Source organism: Rhinoderma darwinii, chromosome 2 (genome assembly GCF_050947455.1).
Source record: "Rhinoderma darwinii isolate aRhiDar2 chromosome 2, aRhiDar2.hap1, whole genome shotgun sequence".
In the NCBI taxonomy this organism is placed as follows: domain Eukaryota; kingdom Metazoa; phylum Chordata; class Amphibia; order Anura; family Rhinodermatidae; genus Rhinoderma; species Rhinoderma darwinii.
This window is the reverse complement of record NC_134688.1, coordinates 44077234-44099072: the sequence shown is the minus strand read 5'-3', so window position 1 is coordinate 44099072 and position 21839 is coordinate 44077234. Positions and strand designations below refer to the sequence as shown.

The following is a 21839-nucleotide window of genomic DNA, read 5'->3' as shown; positions in this document are numbered from 1 at the left end:
ATCAGTTCTAATCTGTATTCATTTTACCTGCAGCGCCACCACAGGACAAACAAAGCATTACAAAGTTTTCATTTAGTTTACTTCATTACAGTCCCATACAGTAGGCACTTATGGGTGCCACTATAAGGTTCCTCTGTAAGGCACCATACTCCTTCTTTTTATCCTTGCAGATTATCATGGACTTCGAGAGAAAAAAACCTGAGTGTGCCTCCATGTAAAAGCGGAGGGATAGTATGGGCCCTATGAGTGATTTATTATGGATCAGTCCAACATGGATCTATAAGGGTACCCACATACGTTATGGATTTTCCGCAGCAAATCCACAGCGTTTCCGCATTAAACTATGCATGTGTTACCTCTAGAGATTGATGCGGATTAACAACGGATTTCACCCCTTCGACAATGAAAAGAGTGAAATCCGCTGTGAACATTTTATAGCAGATTGAGTACGTTGCTGAAAAATTAGAAAGTGCGCAGCATGCTCTGATTTTCATGCGGAAAATGTTCGGCAGCATGAGGATGGGATTTGTTCACATCTCATCCACGTGGCTGGGACTGCAATCCGCTGCGGATTTTCCGCACTGAAAATCTGAACGGCAAATCCACAGCATTTCCGTCCCGTGTGCAGGGGGCCTAATATTATGGTGATCATAGAAAGATTCAAGGATTAAGATATAATCTACGTGAGACCAAGTGCAACCATTATCAATTCCGATTTAGTAAAGATACACAGACACTGACGCCTCCCACATGTAAATGGTTAAGAAATGCTTTTATTCTGATTTCTTTACATTTATGAACACATAAAGCCCTTATTTTGCTTGGGGATCTGCTAAATATTCTCTTGATACAAGGACTCCGCAGGTGACTCAGACGCGCTCCTTTATATGAAGTCAAACATGGTGTCTGTCTGTACCTGGACGTTGAATGTCTTAGTCTTGGCAGCACGTCGCGCTCCATCATGACATACTGCGATTATATTATTGCAGCCTTACATGCAATGTGGAGGAGATATACCCTTGTCTGTTCAGCAGTCCATAGCTCAGTGATATTTCCCAGACTAGGCGAAACTTCCTGCAGCTCAAAAACTAGAGATTGATGTGGCAAGCGTGGGGGTTACATGTATAATTTATCATTTTGTGGATAATGACCAGGAAAGAAATGGGAAAAAAAATCAACACATGAAAGCCTAAAATCACCATAAACTTACACAGAAGAAGAATAATACAATATGATCAACACACAAAAAAAAGACCCAGAAAATCGTAGAGAATCTTAGAGAGTATTCACACGGTGCGGTTTAACGGCACTCCAAAAATGCTTCTGGTCTTACCGCAATTTGCAGCAGTTTTGCAGTTCGCATGGAAATTGCAGCAAATGGCAGTAAAAACGCATGCGGTTTTGCAGTGTGGTCTTTGGCCATAAAACGCAGCAAAACCGCACAGTGTGAATACACCCTTAAAGCGATGATGTCTTCTCTGGAAGCTCGTTAAGTGCAGATATAACATTTTTGCATGGAGAAAAATCCGGCTGGGTTTTTATTATCACAGCAATGTTGTTCAGTGGGATTTCTCAGTAATTCATAGCAGATGTTGTTCTTTAGTAACAAGTTCCTGATCTTCAATAAGAAGTGGAAGTGGATACTGCAATATAATTCAAAGAATTCATTGATCAGATACAGATATCATAAATCCCTACATTATTATTACTGGCATCATCTACCATTCAGGCGGGTATCACACATGACTTGTTCTAAAAACTGCATGTGTGATTCCAGCCTAAGGCCATGGTCACACACACACACACACACACACACACACACACACACACACACACACACGGTTTTGATGCAGTTTTTGGTGCATTTTTTGGCTCTGTTTATTTAAGGCGAAGTCAGATGTGGATTCAAAAGGAAGGGAAGGAAAAACGGCAGCAAAAATTTTGTGTGTGATCCTGGCCTTAAAGAGTTGTCTTAACACAAACATTGATTGTATATCACTAGGATATGCCACCAATGTCCGAATTCTAAGACCCTTGCCAATTGCTAGAATAAAGTGGCAACAGAGCTAGGAAAGGGCAGTGCCACATTGTTACTTTTTGGCTTTGCTTTCCTTTTTCCCAAGACCCCATGGTTGACCCATTATAGTCCATGTGGCCTCATGAAAAAGCTATGTAAAGCCAACAGGAGACCAAGCTACTAAATTCTAGCGATCAACAATCGGACCTATCAGATATAGATGGTATATCCAAGTGATATGCCATTTATGTTTGTGCTGAGACAATCCCTTTGATGAGATTGTGGTGCATTGATAATAATGATAGTTAAAGGGGTTTGTCTAGTTTAGAAAACCCATTTTCATATACCCTATTAGGGAAGTCTGAGATAATGGAAGGGAATCCTCTGTCCAGAATCTTTTTTCTCTTGGCCTGAGTGGGGAGAGGCTACAAAAGACCTGTGATTTTAATGCGCACTGTGTAATGCTTAATTTCTCCTGTGGGGGCGCTGCTGGGAATTGGAACACTTCCTGACAGGTTTTCCCACAGATTATAGCTGATCGCTGGGGGTTTTAGTCCACTTCCATAATATGTATTTCAAAGGTCCATTTTAAGGTCTTGTTCACACAGTGGAGTTTGAAACCACTTTTTTTTTATAGCCAAAACCAGGTAAACATGGGGAAAAATATACTTATATCCCTCCTCCTTTTTGGATCTGATCCCTGTTTTGGCTGCAAAAAAACCCCACAAAAAACTGTACCAAACTACTCGGTGTGATCCTGGACTATAGTAGTGTGAAAACTTCCTTGTGCGGGTTTATTAAAAAATCAGGATCCTGATCTTTCAATCTAAAATGTTTAAGGTGTATTTAGTATGGCGGCTTTGAACATAATGGAGAGAGTCATGGGTTTTGTACACACCACTTGTTCTAACATATAATAATATTAATGAAATGAATTATTATTATTATTGACTCACCCTACATAGAGAAAAATAGTGGAACTTATTTATCACAACTAACAGGAAAAAACTGCCTTGTCACCCATATTAACAAATCAGAGCTCAGCTTTCATATCCTCAACTGCTCTTAAAAAACAAAGCTGTGCTATGATTAGGTGCTATTTTTACCAAGGGAGATTTTTCCATATCTATCAAAGTTTTTAGACACCTGTGAGTTAATTATGGAAGAATGAGATCAATGTTGACATTAGATTTATACAACTTGTAAGAGTTTTTAGGCTATGTTCACACAGGGTATTTTGCCGAGTTTTTTGACGCGGAAACCGCGTCGCAAAACTCGGCAAAAACGGCCCGAGAACGCCTCCCATTGATTTCAATGGGAGGCATCGGCGTCTTTTTCCCGCGAGCAGTAAAACTGCCTCGCGGGAAAAAGAAGCAACATGCCCTATCTTCGGGCGCTTCCGCCTCTGACCTCCCATTGACTTCAATGGGAGGCAGAGAAAGCGTATTTCGCGCTGTTTTATGCCCGCGGCGCTCAATGGCCGTGGGCGAAAAACGGCGCGAAAATCGCTGCGAAAATCGGCGTGCAGGGAGAGGAAAATCTGCCTCAAAGTTCCAAACGGAATTTTGAGGCAGATATTCCTCCCCCAAAATACTCCGTGTGAACATAGCCTTATTGGTGCAATCATATATAGAAAATACCTTCTATAATACATTTAAATAACCGTTTGAGAATAATATTTGAATGTATTATATACGCTCAAAAGATAAACTTACATGAGCTGGAATTCAGGCTTCCATATTGTAATCCGCCTCCAAAGCTAGATCCATATCCATAGTCTCCACCGCCCAGACTTATTCCGCTGATACCACCTCCAAGTCCGGAACCAAGGCCAAGCCCTAGGCCGCCGCCGCCACCAAGGCCGCCACCAAGGCCGCCACCAAAGCCGCCACCAAGGCCTCCACCAAGGCCTCCACCAAGTCCAAGACCTCCTCCTCCTCCACCACCTCCTAGTCCTCCACCATAGCCGCCACCAAATCCACCTCCTCCTCCACCACCACCTCCTCCTCCTGATGCCGATCCTCCAACAGAAGATCTGGTCATATGAACGGTGATGCCACTTCCAGAGTTGAGCCTGCAGGGCAGAGAAACAGAAGATTAAATAAGACATTATGTCTACATTTCCCCCTTTTACTAAAGCCAAAAAATAAATCCAAACAGGACTATAAAAAAGAAAGCACAAGTGATACACTGTGTTATGTCTGGTTCAAAGCTTGAGAAGCAGCGAATGACACAGGGATTTACAGAACACCAAAAAGAGAATCCCTGTGTCATGCACCGCCCCCTCTCGTCCTGCAGTGGGCAGGAAGTGTTTAGATTTTGCCCGGAGTGGAAAAACTTGTTAACTAATGAGCATCTTGGCGGATTTATTCTTGATGAAGTTCTTCAGATTCTAATGTGCTACAGGAAGGTGGGTGATTCTTGTGACAACCAGTGTTGTCTCCGACCAGTCTGTAGAATTGCCTAACAACACTTCTACACACAGGATTTCTCTACAAGGGATTCTCTGTTTTTAATAATCTCTACGTGTTAGAACGGTCTCTTGACAATAGGCTGATCACAAAGTGTCCTCCTGATGGGACCCCCAGCTGTAATCTGTGGGGAAACCTGGCAGTAAGTGGTAATTTTCCCTGCAGCGCCACCACAGGGAAAATGAAGAATTACACAATGCCCATTCATTTCAATGGGATTTCTGTGTAATGCAGAACAGGGCAGGTCCTCCAAAGTGAGAGACGCTCTTTCTTACAGCTCTCCACTCTGGCCAAGAGATGAGGATCCTGAACAGAGGACCCCCCTCTATTAATGCCGAGTTCCCTGATATGGTATATGAAAATGGGATTTCTAAACTGGAGAACCTCTTTAAGAACAAGGTCCCTGGTCCCAAACTCTAGAAAAAGGAATTAAAAGGTAAATAGAAGGTCTTATATGTTTTCCTATGAGCAGAAGAGAAAAAGGAAGGTCGACGGGAGACAATTTATCTTGCTGCTGGAGTTTTTCTTTAAGCAAATTAATGTGTTAGTTCTGGGCTATGAAGCAACTGATGTTATTTTCCACAACCTCATTCATCACCACACCAGAAATCCAAGGTAATTAGGTAATCTTCCTAATACAGAAATCGAAGATGTTTGTATATGTAAAAGTTCCTGAAAAGCAACACAAATGTCTTCTGTCCTAGATACAATATACCTGAGAGATACAGTAAAGTGGGAAAAGAAAATGTAACTAATCCGGATATGAAATGATGAGGGATGTGGTCCATCGAAAGAACCGGTAGTCAAAGTTTAGTAAAATGCTTAAAGAGTTTAATACACCTGAACATATCTGGTCAATCGAACTTGGGGGATGGTTCATACCTTGCAGTATAAATGAAACCTGTGCTGGGGAAGGGGTCTACAGCCTTGACAACTCCTAAAAGGAACACAATGTGTGCGCAAAAGAGTTGTCATCTACCTTCCCCCACATAACATCTCTCTCCTGTGGAAGACTTGTCTGGTCCCTTAAAGCTCATTTCATTCATGTATGAGTATCATATGAGTGGAAATGCTCTAGATTACCAGGGAAAGGGGGTTACTGGAAGGTATATACAACAACGCAGCCTTTATATATCTATATGCCAATACAGCTCATACGTTAATCAAATAAACAAAAACTTTGCAAAATGATAACAGATTCTTATACCGTCTTAAAGTGAATATTCGCCTTTCATCACCATATCGTTTTTAGCTCCAACCATCTGTCCTGGTTAATATCTTAATATATCATTATAGATATAAAGTCACTGAGTTCCTCAGTGCAACCCATACTACTACCAATGTTTTTCTATGGAAATGACATGGCAGTGTGCTTGATTTTTTGCACCTGTTTGAAATGGGTGTGGCTGAAACACCTGTACCTAATATTTAGGAGGAGTGTCCATCTACTTTTGGCCATATAGTGTATCTATGAAAAGGATTTGGAGCTCTGTACGGGAAAACCTGAGCCCCAACTTCTATAAAGCAAAAATGTTGGACTTATTTAGATGACAAAAAATAAAATGGTGTTCAGGTTAAAACATTCACTTTTAGCAATAATCCACATGACCTTTTCACAAATGATAACAATTCTAAGTATATTAAACTTTTTATGCAAAAAAATTATAGTAAAATATTAGATCAGCCGCTCATAATAACGATTTTGACATGCCGTTGACATTAATAATACCAGAAAGTAATGTTGGATATTTGTGAAATAGACATTTGGATTAAAGTTAATTAAGTCTGGCTTATTTTTAAAGATATAAAATTCCCTTTACGCTACACACAATAAGAAGTAGCAGAAGATTAATACAGGTCGCCAAGACCTCTGCTAGCAATTTCACTGAATTTCAAGAACTCTTAACCTCTCCTGACATTTTATTTCTACTTTTTCAAAGTTAGATGAAAGATTTCTGGTCTGTATAAAAAGTTGTTTGGGGGTGGGGTGGGTCCTCTCACTCGAGAGCTACTTTAGTAGTCCCTGTTCCTACCTGTGTCATAGAGAGAACACTGTATTAGGGTTCTCCTTAATTTCACCAGTAGCGTTTTTTCATCCTCACTGATGGGAGTCCCTATTATCTTCCATTCTTTGACCGGAGGCCACCAGTCGTGTCCAGACGAGTCAGTTGGATAAGTAACCCTACATGAGTTTGCTCAACTGTTTACCTCCCAATGGACTTCATTGAAGCCACCTCTACATTGAGTCTCTGCTTAGGCGTGGCTGCCACCTCATGGTTTACATCCCCCATTCTCCCGATAGTACCCCGAACGATCAAACTTTTTCAGCATATCCAGTGGATATGCCATGATTATCTAAGATAGGAAACCCCCTTTAAAGGAGACCTGTCAGTTCTCCTGACATGTCTGTTTTAGTAAATACTGGCATACCCCATAAAACAACAATTCTGGAACATATTTTCTTAGAACTCTGCATTGTGTTGTTCCTCTGTTTTTCCTCCTGGAAATGTATGAATAAATTAACAACTTGGCATTACCATTTCCCTTGTCAAAAGGGTGTGTCCATATACAGTTTAACACTGTCAGCACCGATTAGATAGTGTTAGGCTTCATTTACACGAACGTGATATACGTCCGTGCAACGCGCGTGCTTTTCACGCGGGTCGCACGGATCTATACAAGTCTATGGGGGCATGCAGACAGTCCGTGAGTTTTGCTCAGCGTGAGTGCGCTGAAAAAAACTCACGACATGTTCTAAATTTCTGCGTTTTTCGCGCATCACGCACCCATTGAAGTCAATAGGTGCGTGAAAACCACGAAGGTCGCACGGAAGCACTTCCGTGCGAACTGCGTGATTCGCGCAAAAGGTGTCAAACTCTGAATTTAAACAGAAAAGCACCACGTGCTTTTCTGTTTACAAACATCCAAACGGAGTGTCTTAGAGATGAGAGAACCGAACTTCACCGGGTTCGGCCGAACTCGTTTTGACCGAACCCGGCAAAAAAGTTTCCGGTACGCGACGTCAGGAGACAGTCACTGTCCAGGCTGCTGAAAGAGTTAAACTGTTTCAGCACCCTGGACAGTGACTTCCGATCACAATATACATGAACGTGTAAAAAAAAAAAAGAAGTTCTGACTTACCGATAACTCCCGGCTTCTTCCTCCAGTCTGACCTCCCGGGATGACAATTCAGTCCAAGTGACAGCTGCAGCAAATCACAGGCCAAGCACAGGCTGGAGCCAATCACAGGCTGCAGCGGTCACATGGACTGCCGCATCATCCAGGGAGGTGGGGCCGGATGTCAAGAGAGGGACGCGTCACCAAGGCAACGGCCGGGAGACCGGACTGGAGGAAGCAGGAAGTTCTTGGTAAGTATGAACGTCTTTTTTTTATTCACAGGTTGCTGTATATTGTGATCGGAATTCACTGTCGAGGGTGCAGAAAGAGGTACTGCCGATCAGTTAACTCTTTCAGCACCCTGGACAGTGACTGATGTCGACTAGCCTCATCTCTATGATGGCGGCTGCGCGAAAATCACGCAGCCGCGCATCATACACTGATGAGACATGGAGCCGTCAAGTGCCTTTTGCGCACGCAAAACGCTGCGTTTTTTTGCGTGCGCAAAACGCACATGCTCGTGTAAATGAGGCCTAAGTGTGTAGGGATACACCCCATTGAAAAGGGGTTTGGCCCCTGCCCAGTTGTCAAGTTATTCATACAGTTCCAGGAGGAATAACAGAGGAATGCCAAAGTGCAGAGTTCTAAGAAACGATGCTTCAGCATTATTATTTTTATAAATAATGTTAACAGAGATCTATAAGCACATACTACAGATTAATAGAATAAAAAATGTGGACCCCGTGGACCACTGAAATTGTTTCTAAGAAAAGGAAAATGACTGGTGACCAAAATGTTCTCTCCACATCAAAGCGGTTCTCTCTGAAGAAATAGCACATACCACTTTTTGCCCAAAAAGGGTTAATGAAAGAAATGTAAATATGGGTCAGGGTATCACTTACACACAAGCAACAAAAAAAACAAAAACAACGTAAATAACCTCTATGTAGGTCAACATGCAGCGTATTACAAGTGATTTATTGATTAGAACAAGCAATCCAGTGAAAGCTCCATACAAATGTCACCCCGGAGAGCCCGGCAAGACACAAGTATCTCCTGCTCAAGTGTTATTTAAAGGAGCGGGGATGCGGCATACAGTACCTTCCCAGGTAGATATATTTTACGCAATCCCCGCTCTATTCATTCCTTCTAACAAGGGCATTAGTATATTTATTCCTCTGCTCTGGAAAATGCTGTAATGCCAGGAAGATGCCAGTCAGCAGAGCATACTTTAGCTGTACATAACATAATGCATTACGCTTCCCTGCGCTCTGCTCTATTTCACTAGTAATATTTTACTGGAATACAGTACGGCTATTTTTAGCAACCCATTAACAAGTGCGCAATGAAGAAATACATTAAAGCGAGGGTCTTGTTTGATGCGAAATGCACTTCAATGTTTAGTGGAATCCACCAGAATATCAAGAGGAAACTCAACCTGTGCAGCCAAGCACCAGCAGAATGGATCATAGTACATGGGAAAGTACATAGAACATAGTACATGGGATAGAACATAGAACATTGTACGGGGCATAGTACATAGAACATAGTACATGGCATTGTACATAGAACATAGTACATGGCATAGTACATAGAACATAGTACATGGGATAGAACATAGAACATTGTACAGGGCATAGTACATAGAACATAGTACATGGAATAGAACATAGAACATTGTACAGGGGATAGAACATAGAAAATTGTACAGGGCATAGTACATAAAACATAGTACATGGCATAGTACATAGAACATAGTACATAGAACCCTAAGAACAGGGGTCCTGGGTCCTCTGTGTAGGAAGGAGAGGTGGACATGCATGCATTCATCCATAATACTATATTACAGAAGATAATAAGCTAGTATCTTAAAAATGACATATAAATACTGTAACTACTAATAATCTATTTAGTTCCTGCAGTGTTGTTGTTTTTTTTTTTTAGGGAATAAGTCATAATCTATGACTGCAGTTTAGCTGCATGGGTTTTTAGGAATCTGAGGTAGTCTGAAACCCACCTTCTATCACATCACAGGCTAAGAATGCTGTCCAGTCCCTTCATCTTACATTACACTGCAGCTCTGCTTGTTCAGATTGACTGCCAGGCATAAGCACAAGCCCTCCACAAGCTCACCAGGGAGATACTGCAGGGAGATCTGATTTCTATTACAGCATGTATAAATGATTATAAATCCCAAACTGATGTGACATGCGGTATTACTATGCTCAGTAAATTATTATACCAGTGTTTTCATGATAGTTATTAGTTATTTTGCCATTTTTTAAAGCACAATGGTCACTTTTGTTTTCTGTATCTGAATTGAGCCTTTCCTCTATGAAGCTGCCTATTCAGGAATATCTACTGTTCTGCATTCTAGTTTCTTAGTCATTTTGTGGCAGAGAAGGTAAAAAAAAAACCCAGATAAACAGCCAAGACCTGACTGTCGTTGCAGTTTAAAACATTGCCCCCTGAGTACGGCCTGACCTCGTGGGCAATATACCTGTCATACTATAACAGACTATGGAGGCCATAATGTAATCAGGCACATTTTGATTACCCAGCTTTTTCGCTCAGTATATTTTTCACGTTCTCTCAATCTCTGCTTATTTTTGGCTGACATGTCCCTCTCTACTCTAAATTGCTCTGCTAAATAATTTAAACTGGATTATACCAGAATTCTTCACGACAGTGTCAAGATTTTGAATAAATGCTCCGTTCAGGCTATTTTCAGTATTACTTTTTCAACAGAAGATTTTCCTGGCTCTATTGGTAGGTTCAATATCCACTCAAGTTTCAGACATAATAGAAATTGTCGGAAATTAGATTCCCTGGACTGTTATAACAAATGATCATTATAGATCATCTTTACGTCAGCCGCTGGCCCAGCTAAAATGGCCTCGTGTGGGGTGCTGGGCTGTGGATTACAGGACATGAATTTCATTCTATCCAGAACAAAGTGTTCATATGTTATTTCCATGTTTGTGTGGATTTCCCCAAATGATTCTAGTTTCTTCCAACCAGAAAGGGGGCAACCATTTGGGCATGGCCAAAAAAAGCCCACAGCCCGATTATCGGATCCAGCCGCAGTGGTTATTAAAGTTTAAGTATAGGCCATCGTCTGGATTTAACGGTGGGTTCTGTGATGGGCACTGTTAGGGGGACGCTAGCACTGTTATAATAACACGATTAATTTAAAGGGTCTCTTGACCTTTATCCCCCAGGGACTCGAACCACTCTCAATCTTGCCCTGCTATCCACAATCTTGCACATATTGGCACATTGACTCTAGAACAAAACAATCAAAGCAGTCATTGGATCTCTATAGTAGCTAAATTAGATGGTAAGCTCTTCTGGTACAGGACACAATGCAGATGAATATATTTTCTATACTGCAGTGATGTATAAGAGCAGGATAATGAAGACTTAGGCCTCATGCACATGACCGTAGCTGTGTGCACGGCCCGGGATTGTGGCACGGACGGCCGCAGGGTGTCATCCGCGGGCCGCCCGCACGTGCACACTTTGATTTTAATGAGCCTGGACCGCAAATGTGGCCCATAATAAGATATGTCCTATCTATTTGTGGTCCAGGCTCCCGGCCAGTGCACGGACCATGGAAACCATGGTGGTGTGCATGGGCCATAGCAATGAATGGGTCCACAATTCACTTGCAGATTTTCGGTTGAACTGCGGACGCAAAAACACGTTCGTGTGCATGAGGCCTTACTGTGATCAATGCTGCAGATAATTTCAGTTGTTTATTCTGGGAGTTAAAACTTATTCATATGATGAGGTGATCACAGGGTGTCCCATTACGGGACTCCCAGTAATCAGCAGTGGAGGAACCTGGCAGCAACTGTTCAACTTCACTACAGTGCCACCACAGGTGAAATTAAAAATGACACAGTTCTTATTGAAATCAATGACTGTCTGAGTAATGCATGCCTGTGCTAGGTCCTCCAGAGCAAGAGACACTCTTTATATCTGCTCTCCACGTTAATATTTCAGGGTTCTGAACAGGGACCCCCTGTGGAGTTCTGGTTTGAAGTTACCCTAAATAATATTTTGGGAAATTATATTTTGAGCAATTTTCTAAACGAATTAAATGCTTAATGTTAATAATATGAAATTATCCCTTTAAGCACTTAAGCAGCAGACACTGTCTATTGTAGGGTAGCCAGTATTGGCTAGCCCACTAACAGACTACAGGCTGCTGCAAATGGCACCATTTAGTTGTCTGAAATTTAGGCAAGACAAGAATGAGGGAATGTTACATAATTATTATTATCACTGGTAAGGCCCAGACATCCCAACATTCTGGCTAGTGGGGCCTGAGTAGAATATGATCAAAATGTCATGATGTAGGGGACAAGTCCGCTCTAATGGCAAATCTAGGCCATTTGGATAGGCTATGCTAGAAATGTATAATCGGTAGGGGGCAACAACCTCTCGGACCCGCATTGATCCTAAAAGTGTGAGTGGATCCATGTTTCTGCTCCCTTGTTCCTGGGAGAGAATTGGCCATGTGGTCATTCTCCATTGACATGTATGGAAGATATGCAAACATCCAAGCATGGGAAGATCGTTTTATACATTTGTTTCATAGTAGAAAAGCAGGGAACCCTTTAAAGAGGACCTGTCACCTCTCCTGACATGTCTATTTTAGTAAATACTTGTATTCTCCATGAAATAACAATTCTGGATCTTATTTCTTAGAAATTTGGCGTTCCTCTGTTATTTCACCTAGAAATGTATGAATAAATTGACAACTAGGTGTTACCGTTTTCCTTATCAAAGAGGTGTGTCCCTCCACAGTCTCATCTGGCAGCACTGATTGGACAGTGTCAGTCTGCGTAGGGACACACCCCCATCTGGTAACACCCAGTTGTCAATTTATTCATACATTTCTAGGAGGAATAACAAAGGAACAGCACAATGCAGAGTTCTAAGAAAAGATGTTCCAGAATTGTTATTTCATGGGAAATACAACTATTTACTAACAGAGACAGGTCAGGAGAGGTCACAGGTCTTTTTTAAATTGGGGGCTGTAAATATCTCTGCTTGTGAAAGTACCATATCCAAATGTAAAATATACTTTGTGAAATGCAAGTGACTTTTCTAACATCAGGCAGATATTTTACTGCTGTTTTCTCAGTGAAGTAAAACAAGTTCCATTAAATCTCGCCCGGTTCTGGCTATCCTAAATTTATCGAATGGTCACCTTGCCTGATCTGTCTAGGGTCTGATTAATTCATCCTATTCCTACTGTATGTTCCTGGACTGGCTGAGCAGAGCTCTCTAATTTACAGTCTGCTACACTCCGTTACTCAGCAAAACCGGCGATCAATCAGCTGGGTTCATGGAAACAGCTGTTCACGGTAAGGCAGAATAGCAGGTCAGGGAAGGCAGTAGATTCTGAATGAACACAGCAAAGACCGCAACCGCAACTTCCATGCTGCGGGCTATAGACCGCCATTTAATACCTCTTTTAACAGACAGCTCTGATAAAACTCACAGTAAACAGCTGACAACTACTATGACAGTGCTGAAGTACAACATGGTAAAATCATATGACTAGTATAGAACCAATGTGATTCACAAATAATACAATCTGACATATAGCCAATGGAGGGAAAAACTATATAATCCCCACTGGATTTAAACAGGTATACCCTATGTGCATGAACTTTATCTCATATTCGTACAATATTAAGATAAGACACTACCATAGAGGACTCCTCATTCTTGTTTTTGTTCTTAAAACATGCCTAAGCAACTACTCCTCCCAACCACCCTCTCATTGACACTTGCTGGAAGGAAAGTAGACCGGATCACATCACCTGGGGCCCCATAGAAGTAGCAATTTGTTTGGCACACTTACTAAAATTTGAAGCCCAAATATTCAATGGGATACTTTAAGCGTTGCCCTATTTGGCCCAGAAAGGTCCCAATGTTGCCCAGAAATGCACTTTTTAATGCAGATTAGTATATATTCCACCCCTTTTGCCATTTGATTCATGGAATTTAGGGTCATAGATACGTGTGAGAACATCTCAGACTACCATTGATTTCCGTATCGAAAGGGCACAATAAAGAGGTTTTTTTAATTCCAGAAATTTAAAGTATATGGCAAAAATATCTGAAAGGTTGGTGTTCACCCACTGGGAACTCCACATATCAGGAGAATGGTAGTCCCCGTACCCTTGAATAGCAATCTACATTGACCGTCAGTCGATAATTGAAAAATTTAATGCGTCCGTGATTTTTGTTTTTAAATTGGCGGAACATTTATACATAATTGGGATTGTAATTATCATAATTGTAGAGGTCACAGTAAATGCTGCTGTTGTGCTCATATCACTATTGCAATCTACAGTAATATATCACTTATAATCTTTATGATTTATTATGATTTTCCAATTTATCAGTTACAAATGTTGGCTGTCTGGGATTTTTGGCACTCTCCGGAAAAAATTACAAATTAGATTGCCAATTCTGTGGCGACAGCCCCATATAGAATGAAACGAAGTGTGAAAACCTCTTTTATAAATTATAGAAAGAAGCTTTTTGCTTCCATAGTTTAATAAAGTGTGAATCTACTCTAAACACTGTATATTTCTAATGTAATGATTTCTTACCTCAATTCTTCACTGTCCATCAGTTTCTTGTAGGCTGTAATCTCTACATCCAGTCCCATCTTGACTGCCAGCAGATCTTGGTATTCTTGACCATAGTGAGCAATTTGCTATTAGGTAAAAAAAAGGAATTATATTACCATTAAGGTAAATGTAAAGTTATATTTTCATGATGGATTCATTAAAGGCTATGTGCACCTTCACAACCAAATTTTCTTTTTTGTTGTCCCAATGCATCTAAAATGAGTAATGAATCAACTTTGCAATAGATCTTAATTAAATATTCCCTCCATAGTTTTGTTTCTGCAGCTCCTATACAGACTATATGTCTCCATAGTAACAGACTACAAATAAACTCTGTGTAGTCTGATCCTGCAATCATATCCCATTCTATCTGTCCTTTGCTACTTGCTTATCTATCAATGTGTTAGCATAAAATAGAGGACAAGTGGAAGGAAGTGTGACTTCAAGATCAGGCTATACAGGATTTGTTTGCAGTCTGTTAAATGCATAGTCTGCATATGAGCTGTAGAAATAAAACGAGCTATTGCAAAGTTTCAATTTTTATTTTAGAGGCATTGGCACAATAAAAAAAAAGTAATAGCATTTGTTTGGATCAACTTTTTTTTATGGTAAATGTCACAATCAAGGTAGGTTTAAAAGGCTTTAAGATGTCTCCTACCATAGAATTTGCAAACCTTACCTTTCTAATGTCATCTAGTTGAGATTTAAGGGCTGCGGACTGTTCTTGGTAGGTGTCAACCTCACTGCCTGAGCTGGTTTCAGCTTCTGTGATTGAGGATTCCAGCTGAATGTTCTGTAAAGCAAGACAAGAGCGTCACAAAGATCATCTGAAATGTAGGGCACTTGGACATCATCCAGACAGACATTATATATATATATATATATATATATATATATATATATATATAACATTTAGGCTTATTTTCCTGAAAAAGGATGTGTATTGAAATCGATGGATATCCATATCATGCAGTGTTTTGCAATAAGTGCCCCGTGACACATATCACATATGTATGCGCTTTGGATAATAGTTTAGGGTTACAGGGGACCCGCCTGTCCGGTCTTAAAAGACACAACTATTTTGAAATACCCTATTACTGAATTTTGATTTAATATAATGGAAACCTTATTTGAAACCTCTATCAATAAACAAGAGCAGAGAGCAGCTACAAAAAGAATCTCTCTCTGTGGAGGACTCTAAGAATGTAATGCTTCATATCCCCTGTGGTGGCGCTGCAGGGGAACTAAACATCTGCTGCTTGGTTATTTCACAGATTACAGCTGATCGATGAGGCTCCTAGTACTAAGACAGTTTATTTTTAGGGAACTATTCTAGCAAAAAAATAATAATTGTAGAAAGCAGGCAACCCCTTTAACACCTTAAGGGTCGTGCTCTTCTTTAATTATGTGATTAGCATATGACTGCATTTATGTGCATGTAAAAACTGAAAATATATGTAGATGAGAATGTGCTGGATTTAACACTCTAAGTTACATATACTATAATATGATGACTTCCAAGGTATAAATGATTTATATTATTTGTAAAGATTAAATGAAAGATACATACCACAGTCTTAACCCTTTCAATCTCACGTTGTACTGCGTCAACCTGAAGTTTGATCGTCCTGTATTCTTCCTTAAATGATGTGATTGCATGTACAGTTGGATGTGTAGAACCAGATGCCATATAAATCTGTAGATGAGTAAAAACAATTACAAAGTGAAGACTAAAAAAAATATCATCAGATTTGGAGAAATCATATCATTACAGACTGTATTTGTAATATATACAAGCAATTCTAGATTCTTGGTTAGCTATTCAATAACTTGTGGAGCCCTTGTTATTGGAATTTGTGCTGGAGATGACATACAAATACAGAGAGGTGTAACATAAAGCTCCTTGGCCCCAAGTGCAAGATCTGTAACATTCCTCCCACCTACCAGGTGCCATATATAATACTGGTGTTTTCTTATGTGGTCGAGATGTCTTTAGGTCCCCTCAAGCACCACGGCCTGCGTGGGACTTCTACCTCCGCACCCCCTGTAGCTACACCCCAGCAAATCCCTGCTTTTTTAAGAAGGTGATACTTTACTGACCTGCTAAAAACATTCCAAACTAGTCCGCTATCTCTATGTTTGTAGTTTGCAGACAATTATCAAATTAAAGCCCCAATTATGGTGGACATGGCTAAAATGACTGTTCAAATGCTAGTAAAAGATCCCTGTGTGTATAAGGCAAGGGCAGCCAATCGCCCCAATAAGAAATGATCTGCATGTCCATCTGATTGGGATCAAAATCTACATTTGCGCAGTCAGGATCTACAGTGCCAAACTTTGGTTTTCTAGATAGGGCCCAATTGTGATCTCAGAGCCAAAACTCGGCATTTCTTCACCCAGGGCAAAGGTTCAGTTCACTGCCCTAGCCCTGTATCTTAATTTCCTTGCCAAGCAAAGTGGTTTGTTGGCGCCACCTGGTACCCACCACCCAGGGAACATTCCACGTAGCCCATCCCTCTAGCTACACCCATGCTTAAATGCTTTGCATTACTAAGATATAGTCTTTGCCTTCAGCAACCATTAATGATCTCACTGTATACAGATTTTACAACTCCCATTAAGTTTAATAGCAGCTGTATACATTTATATGCAGGGATCTCCCCCTAGTGGAGGCAGCAGGCATTTTGAGTTTTATCATTTTGCTGGATTTCGAGCTCTTTGTATAGAAAACACAGTTGCAGCCTCTTCAAAGACAATTCCAACAGAGAGATGAATCCCGACCTCACCATGTTACCTTCCCTCAACCCCATGGACGAACTAAACTTCCTTAGGGTCCCCAATCTCCAGAGACACCATAATGTTAGAAATCGAGAAAAATTGACAGTTCTGTGGGTCAGATCACCCTTCACATCTACAAAGATAGGTGAACAAGCACAGGCCCCTCCTATCCTGGTATGGAAAGGTGTGGTGATGTGAAAAATCACCAGTAGGGGGCGCCAATCTGATGGTTTCTAGCAAACACCCAAAACAAACAGCTAACAGATGACTCTCTGTATATTTCCTAATAACAGCGCATTTGGTCACCTATGTCAGTATACGTAGAAAATTATGGTATATAATTCAGATGCACACTGGGTTATTGCACATATATACAGGATTCTGTGACATACAGCTAATACATACTGATAACATTACCTTGCTCTCAGCTGCTGCAAATGCCTCCTGTTTGGTCCTTGCAACAAGTAATTCATATTGGGATTTCATGTCAGATATGGCAGATGTCAGGTCCACAGCTTGAGCATAGTTGTCAAATGAAATGGAAATGGCTGCCTTTGTGCCGCTGGTAATAATGGTCTGGACTTCTCTGACTTTCTGTGATTTGGAAAAATAAGAATATTTGACTCATTATTTATGACACCAACAATGGAAAAACATTAAGAACATATAGATTATTTGACAGGTTGGGGATATCTGTGAAAAACAACTTGTTGTATTGTCTGATGGAAAATAAATGTATGTTTCTTTAAAGATCTAATCTCTATGCTCCGCCTCCCTGACTCCTTAGAAATAAGCCCCCCCCCCTGTTTGATAGGAGCCATTGTTGTAGAGAGGTTTTATGGCTGAACTGAGATTGACAAGAACTAATATTTTTTCAGTTTGCAATAAAAATAGACATAGAATTTTTATTATTGCTCTAATTTATTTATAAGATTTAGGATTGTGGATAATGTTTTTTATGTCCGGTACTTACAGCATCATATATTTGTTTGGAGATAGTAATTTGATCCTCCACTCCAGTTAATTTTGTCTGTAAGTCAAAGATTGTCAGGTACAAGTGATCGACATCCTGGAAGGAAGAGAAAAAATAAATTAATTTACATATAGGCAAATTTTTAAATATTGGGATAGATATGAGATAGATAGATAGATAGATAGATAGATAGATAGATAGATAGATAGATAGATAGAAATATGAAATAGACAAATAGACTGGATGAGATAGATGATGGATGGATGGATGGCTGGGTGGACAGATAGATATAATATAGACAAATACAGAGATAGATATGAATGCATAGATTACATTTTTCAATTATGAATTAGATCAATGGCAGTATCTTACCTCTTTAAGTGTAGTCCATTCTGCCTCCAGGGTCTTTGTGGATGAGCTGTCATCATCATATCTGCAAACAACAATAATTAATCAGCTTTTTGATCAAATAGAAGCAAAATTTATGATAAGAAAAAAGTTAAACTTATTTATCTGCCCTTTGAAATGCCTTATGGTTAGAAGGGACCCTCAACCATACGTTGATCTTAGGGTGTCCTGCTGCTGGGACCCCCAAAGATCAGCTGTAATTTGTAAAGGAACCTGACAGTGAGTGTGCCTTTTCCCTCCAGTGCCTCCACAGTAGAAAGGAAGTACTACACACTTCTCATTGTAATCAATGGGCTGTCCATGTAATGCACTGGGGTGCCAGGTCCTCCAGAACAAGAACTGCTCTTTGTAACTTTTCTCCGATCTGGCTAATAGACGAGGCTCCTGAATTTGGGAACCCCTCTAATAACTCTTAAAAGTCTTAAAAGTCTTAAAAGCTCATAAAAGTAGATTTTGCTAAACCAGACAATAGACAGAAAGATTTGCAACATAGGTGCATCAAGGCAGATAAAAACTGTAGGGAGTATTGTTGGCTTTCTACCAAGTCCTATTTTATTATATAAACTATGAATTGCAGCCACTTGTCAAAAGAAATAAAAAAGTCCCAAAAATCTAAAATGTACATTCTAAGTTTTCTTTTTAAACACTTTTCCTTATGTTCCTTAATCCTTACAGTTAAAGGCAACCTGTCACTATACACGTCTGCTTAGGGATATCATGGAACATAACAGGGCAGTTCCCTTTAATGGACTGAATTATGACTACTTAAAATGAAAATACGATTGAAAACATGTGATGATATAAGAATAAAACGTGTGTCTGGAGTTCTCCTTTAAATTCAGTAACCGTAAAGAATCCACTAGCTCCCTAGCATTTTAGTGATCTACACTTTTGGTGCTCACTCACTTGGATTGGATTTCTTCAATCCCTGTCTTGTAGTGATCAATCTCTGCCAAAAGCGCGGTCTTGGTATGATTTAAGGTTTCAATCTGAGCTTTGTAACCAGCAACAGCAGTAGTTGCGACCACGACGGCATTGGCTGGAGCACTGGGGTCACTTCTGTTGTACAGATTGATTTGAGCTTTCAGAATGGTGTTGTGTTGTTCCAGACTGCGGACCTGAAAATAAGAAAAGATATTTGTCAGACAATCATGAAGTTATGTGGCGCATGTGAACAGCTCGTCCTGTGTTAGTCAATAGGCAAGTTCCCTAAAATACATTTTTACACGATAAAGAATAGTTCCAGTTAGTTAAACATAAAGGTATTGTATGAGATTCAAAAGAAAGGGTCTGCTTTTGTACCCCCAGGAGCAGCGTCACTATTGTCCATGGGCAGCTCAGCCACATTCAAGTGAGCTGCAATACCAATCACAGCCTATGTAAAAGGGTGGCATTGTTGCAGAAAAAAAAGACTTATTTTTCAAACACAATCCCTTTCAATTATATAAATTGTATAATATACCTTATTCAACACTTTAAATGGTATATTACAGTCATATAATAATATCATATTATACAATAGTCAGAATTTTAAGATGAACTATTGTTAAAGCTAACCTGACAACATTATAGATGTCAGTGGGTGCCAGAAAATGTGGGCCCCTCCACATGACTCTTCTGGATTCTAAAGAATCTTGACTACACAGATATGTGCCCTTAGACCCTTTTTAGCTCTGATGAATCACAAAAAGGAAGAATATTTGAGAAGCTGATTTCCTTTGATGGTGGTACAGGAATATAACCGGCTATTTAGAGGGTATAAGCGCACACTCTAATTCACAGAGTTGATGACAGGATGTGACTACTTACATGTTTTTGTGAAAAATGAATCATGCATAGACATAGAGTTAAATGATACAATTCTGGTTGCCTACAGTCACCACTAGGGGGAGCTCAGGAGCTTACTGCATGCTACTTATTCATTGACTCCAATAATATTACAGTGAGCTCCTAAACTCCCCCTTGTGGTGATGCAGGCAGACAGAATTGTATCATTTAAATCTAATTCTCTGCAGGGGCTCTGTAACTAAACATAGAACTAAAATTGCTCTTAATACACACACATACAGTATATATATATATATATATATATATATATATATATATATATATATATATATATATATGAATTAACACAGAAGCTTAGAGCTATTAAGAAAAATGAAAAAAAAAATGGTAGTCAAGGTATCAACATTTTCTTTGAACTAAACAGATATTCAATAGATAGATAGATAGATGGATAGATAGATAGATAGATAGATAGATAGATAGATAGATAGATAGATAGATAGATAGATAGATAGATAGATAGATAGATAGATAGATAGATAGATAGATAGATAGATAGATAGATAGATAGATAGATAGATAGATAAATGATGACTTTGAGGGCGCAAAAGTCAAATTGCCAAAGTATTTTGATTTGAACAGATTAAGGAGCCCCCATAATTAGTCATATGTCCAATGAGCAAGAATGCTACCATGGTCAGATGTAGGTATATAAAATAGATAAGTAGTTCTAGCTAGTACATGTACCTTGTCAATGAAGGTTGCAAACTTGTTGTTGAGGATCTGGAGTTCCTCCTTCTCCTTTAGACGGGTGACTTGAACAGTGTCCACAGAGGGCAGGGATGGGTCAATAGATGGGATATCAGGAGCACTTGGACCACTTCCTAATCCCCCAAATCCTGGCTTAACTCCAGCAAACAGGAAGGATGGGCTTCCACCATAGCTGCCTATCTTGAAACCTCTACCTCCTAGTCTACCTCTAAGTACACCTATGGCTCCTCCAAATCTGCCTCCTGCACCACCAATGCCGCCTCCTATCCCAAATCCTGCTCCTGCTCCTGCACCCCCACCCAAGCCTCCACCGAACCCAGCTCTCAGACCAGCACCACCGGCAAGACCAAAACCACCTCTTAATCCAAAACCTGCTCCACCTGCTCCTGCTCCTAGCCCAACAGCTCTGGAGAGACCAACTCCTCCAAATCCTCCTCCATAGCCTCCCCCATAGCCTCCCCCATAGCCACCTCCAAAGCCTCCCCCATAGCCACCTCCAAAGCCACCTCCAAATCCTCCACCACTCCTAGCACCTCCAAATCCTCCACCACTCCTGCCCGCAGAGAAGAGTTTGTTGCCTCCATAAGATGCGCCATAGCGCACGGCAGAGCTGCTGACTTTGACTTGCTTTTCCACAGTCATCCTGAGATGTATCCAAGACTGAGACTTCCAGAACAAAGCTGCACTTGAACCTCTGTGCAATTATATACTCCTGACAACCTAACCAAAAACCTCACACCAACTGAATGGCATGTAATGGGGTCCCCTATAACAGTTAAACCTAAAAACGAACCAATTGGGACATATCCCTAAAAGAAATATTGTACTCAATATAAAAAGTACAAAAAATATCTTTA

General features: G+C 40.3%; 1 protein-coding gene across 1 annotated transcript; it reads right to left on the bottom strand.

Moving 5' to 3' along the window:
- Nucleotides 1-816: 816 nt before the first annotated feature.
- On the bottom strand, nt 817-21624 carry LOC142740518 (thread biopolymer filament subunit alpha-like). The gene is made up of 11 exons (XM_075849991.1): nt 21453-21624; nt 20959-21416; nt 19330-19541; nt 18388-18448; nt 18016-18111; nt 17460-17636; nt 15835-15960; nt 14944-15057; nt 14244-14350; nt 3733-4091; nt 817-1643 (listed from the first exon to the last, which is right to left on the bottom strand). Exons 1-11 carry the CDS (start codon nt 21622-21624, stop codon nt 1621-1623), a joined length of 1905 nt encoding a protein of 634 aa, XP_075706106.1. The 3' UTR covers nt 817-1620.
- Between the last annotated feature and the right edge of the window lie 215 nt (nt 21625-21839).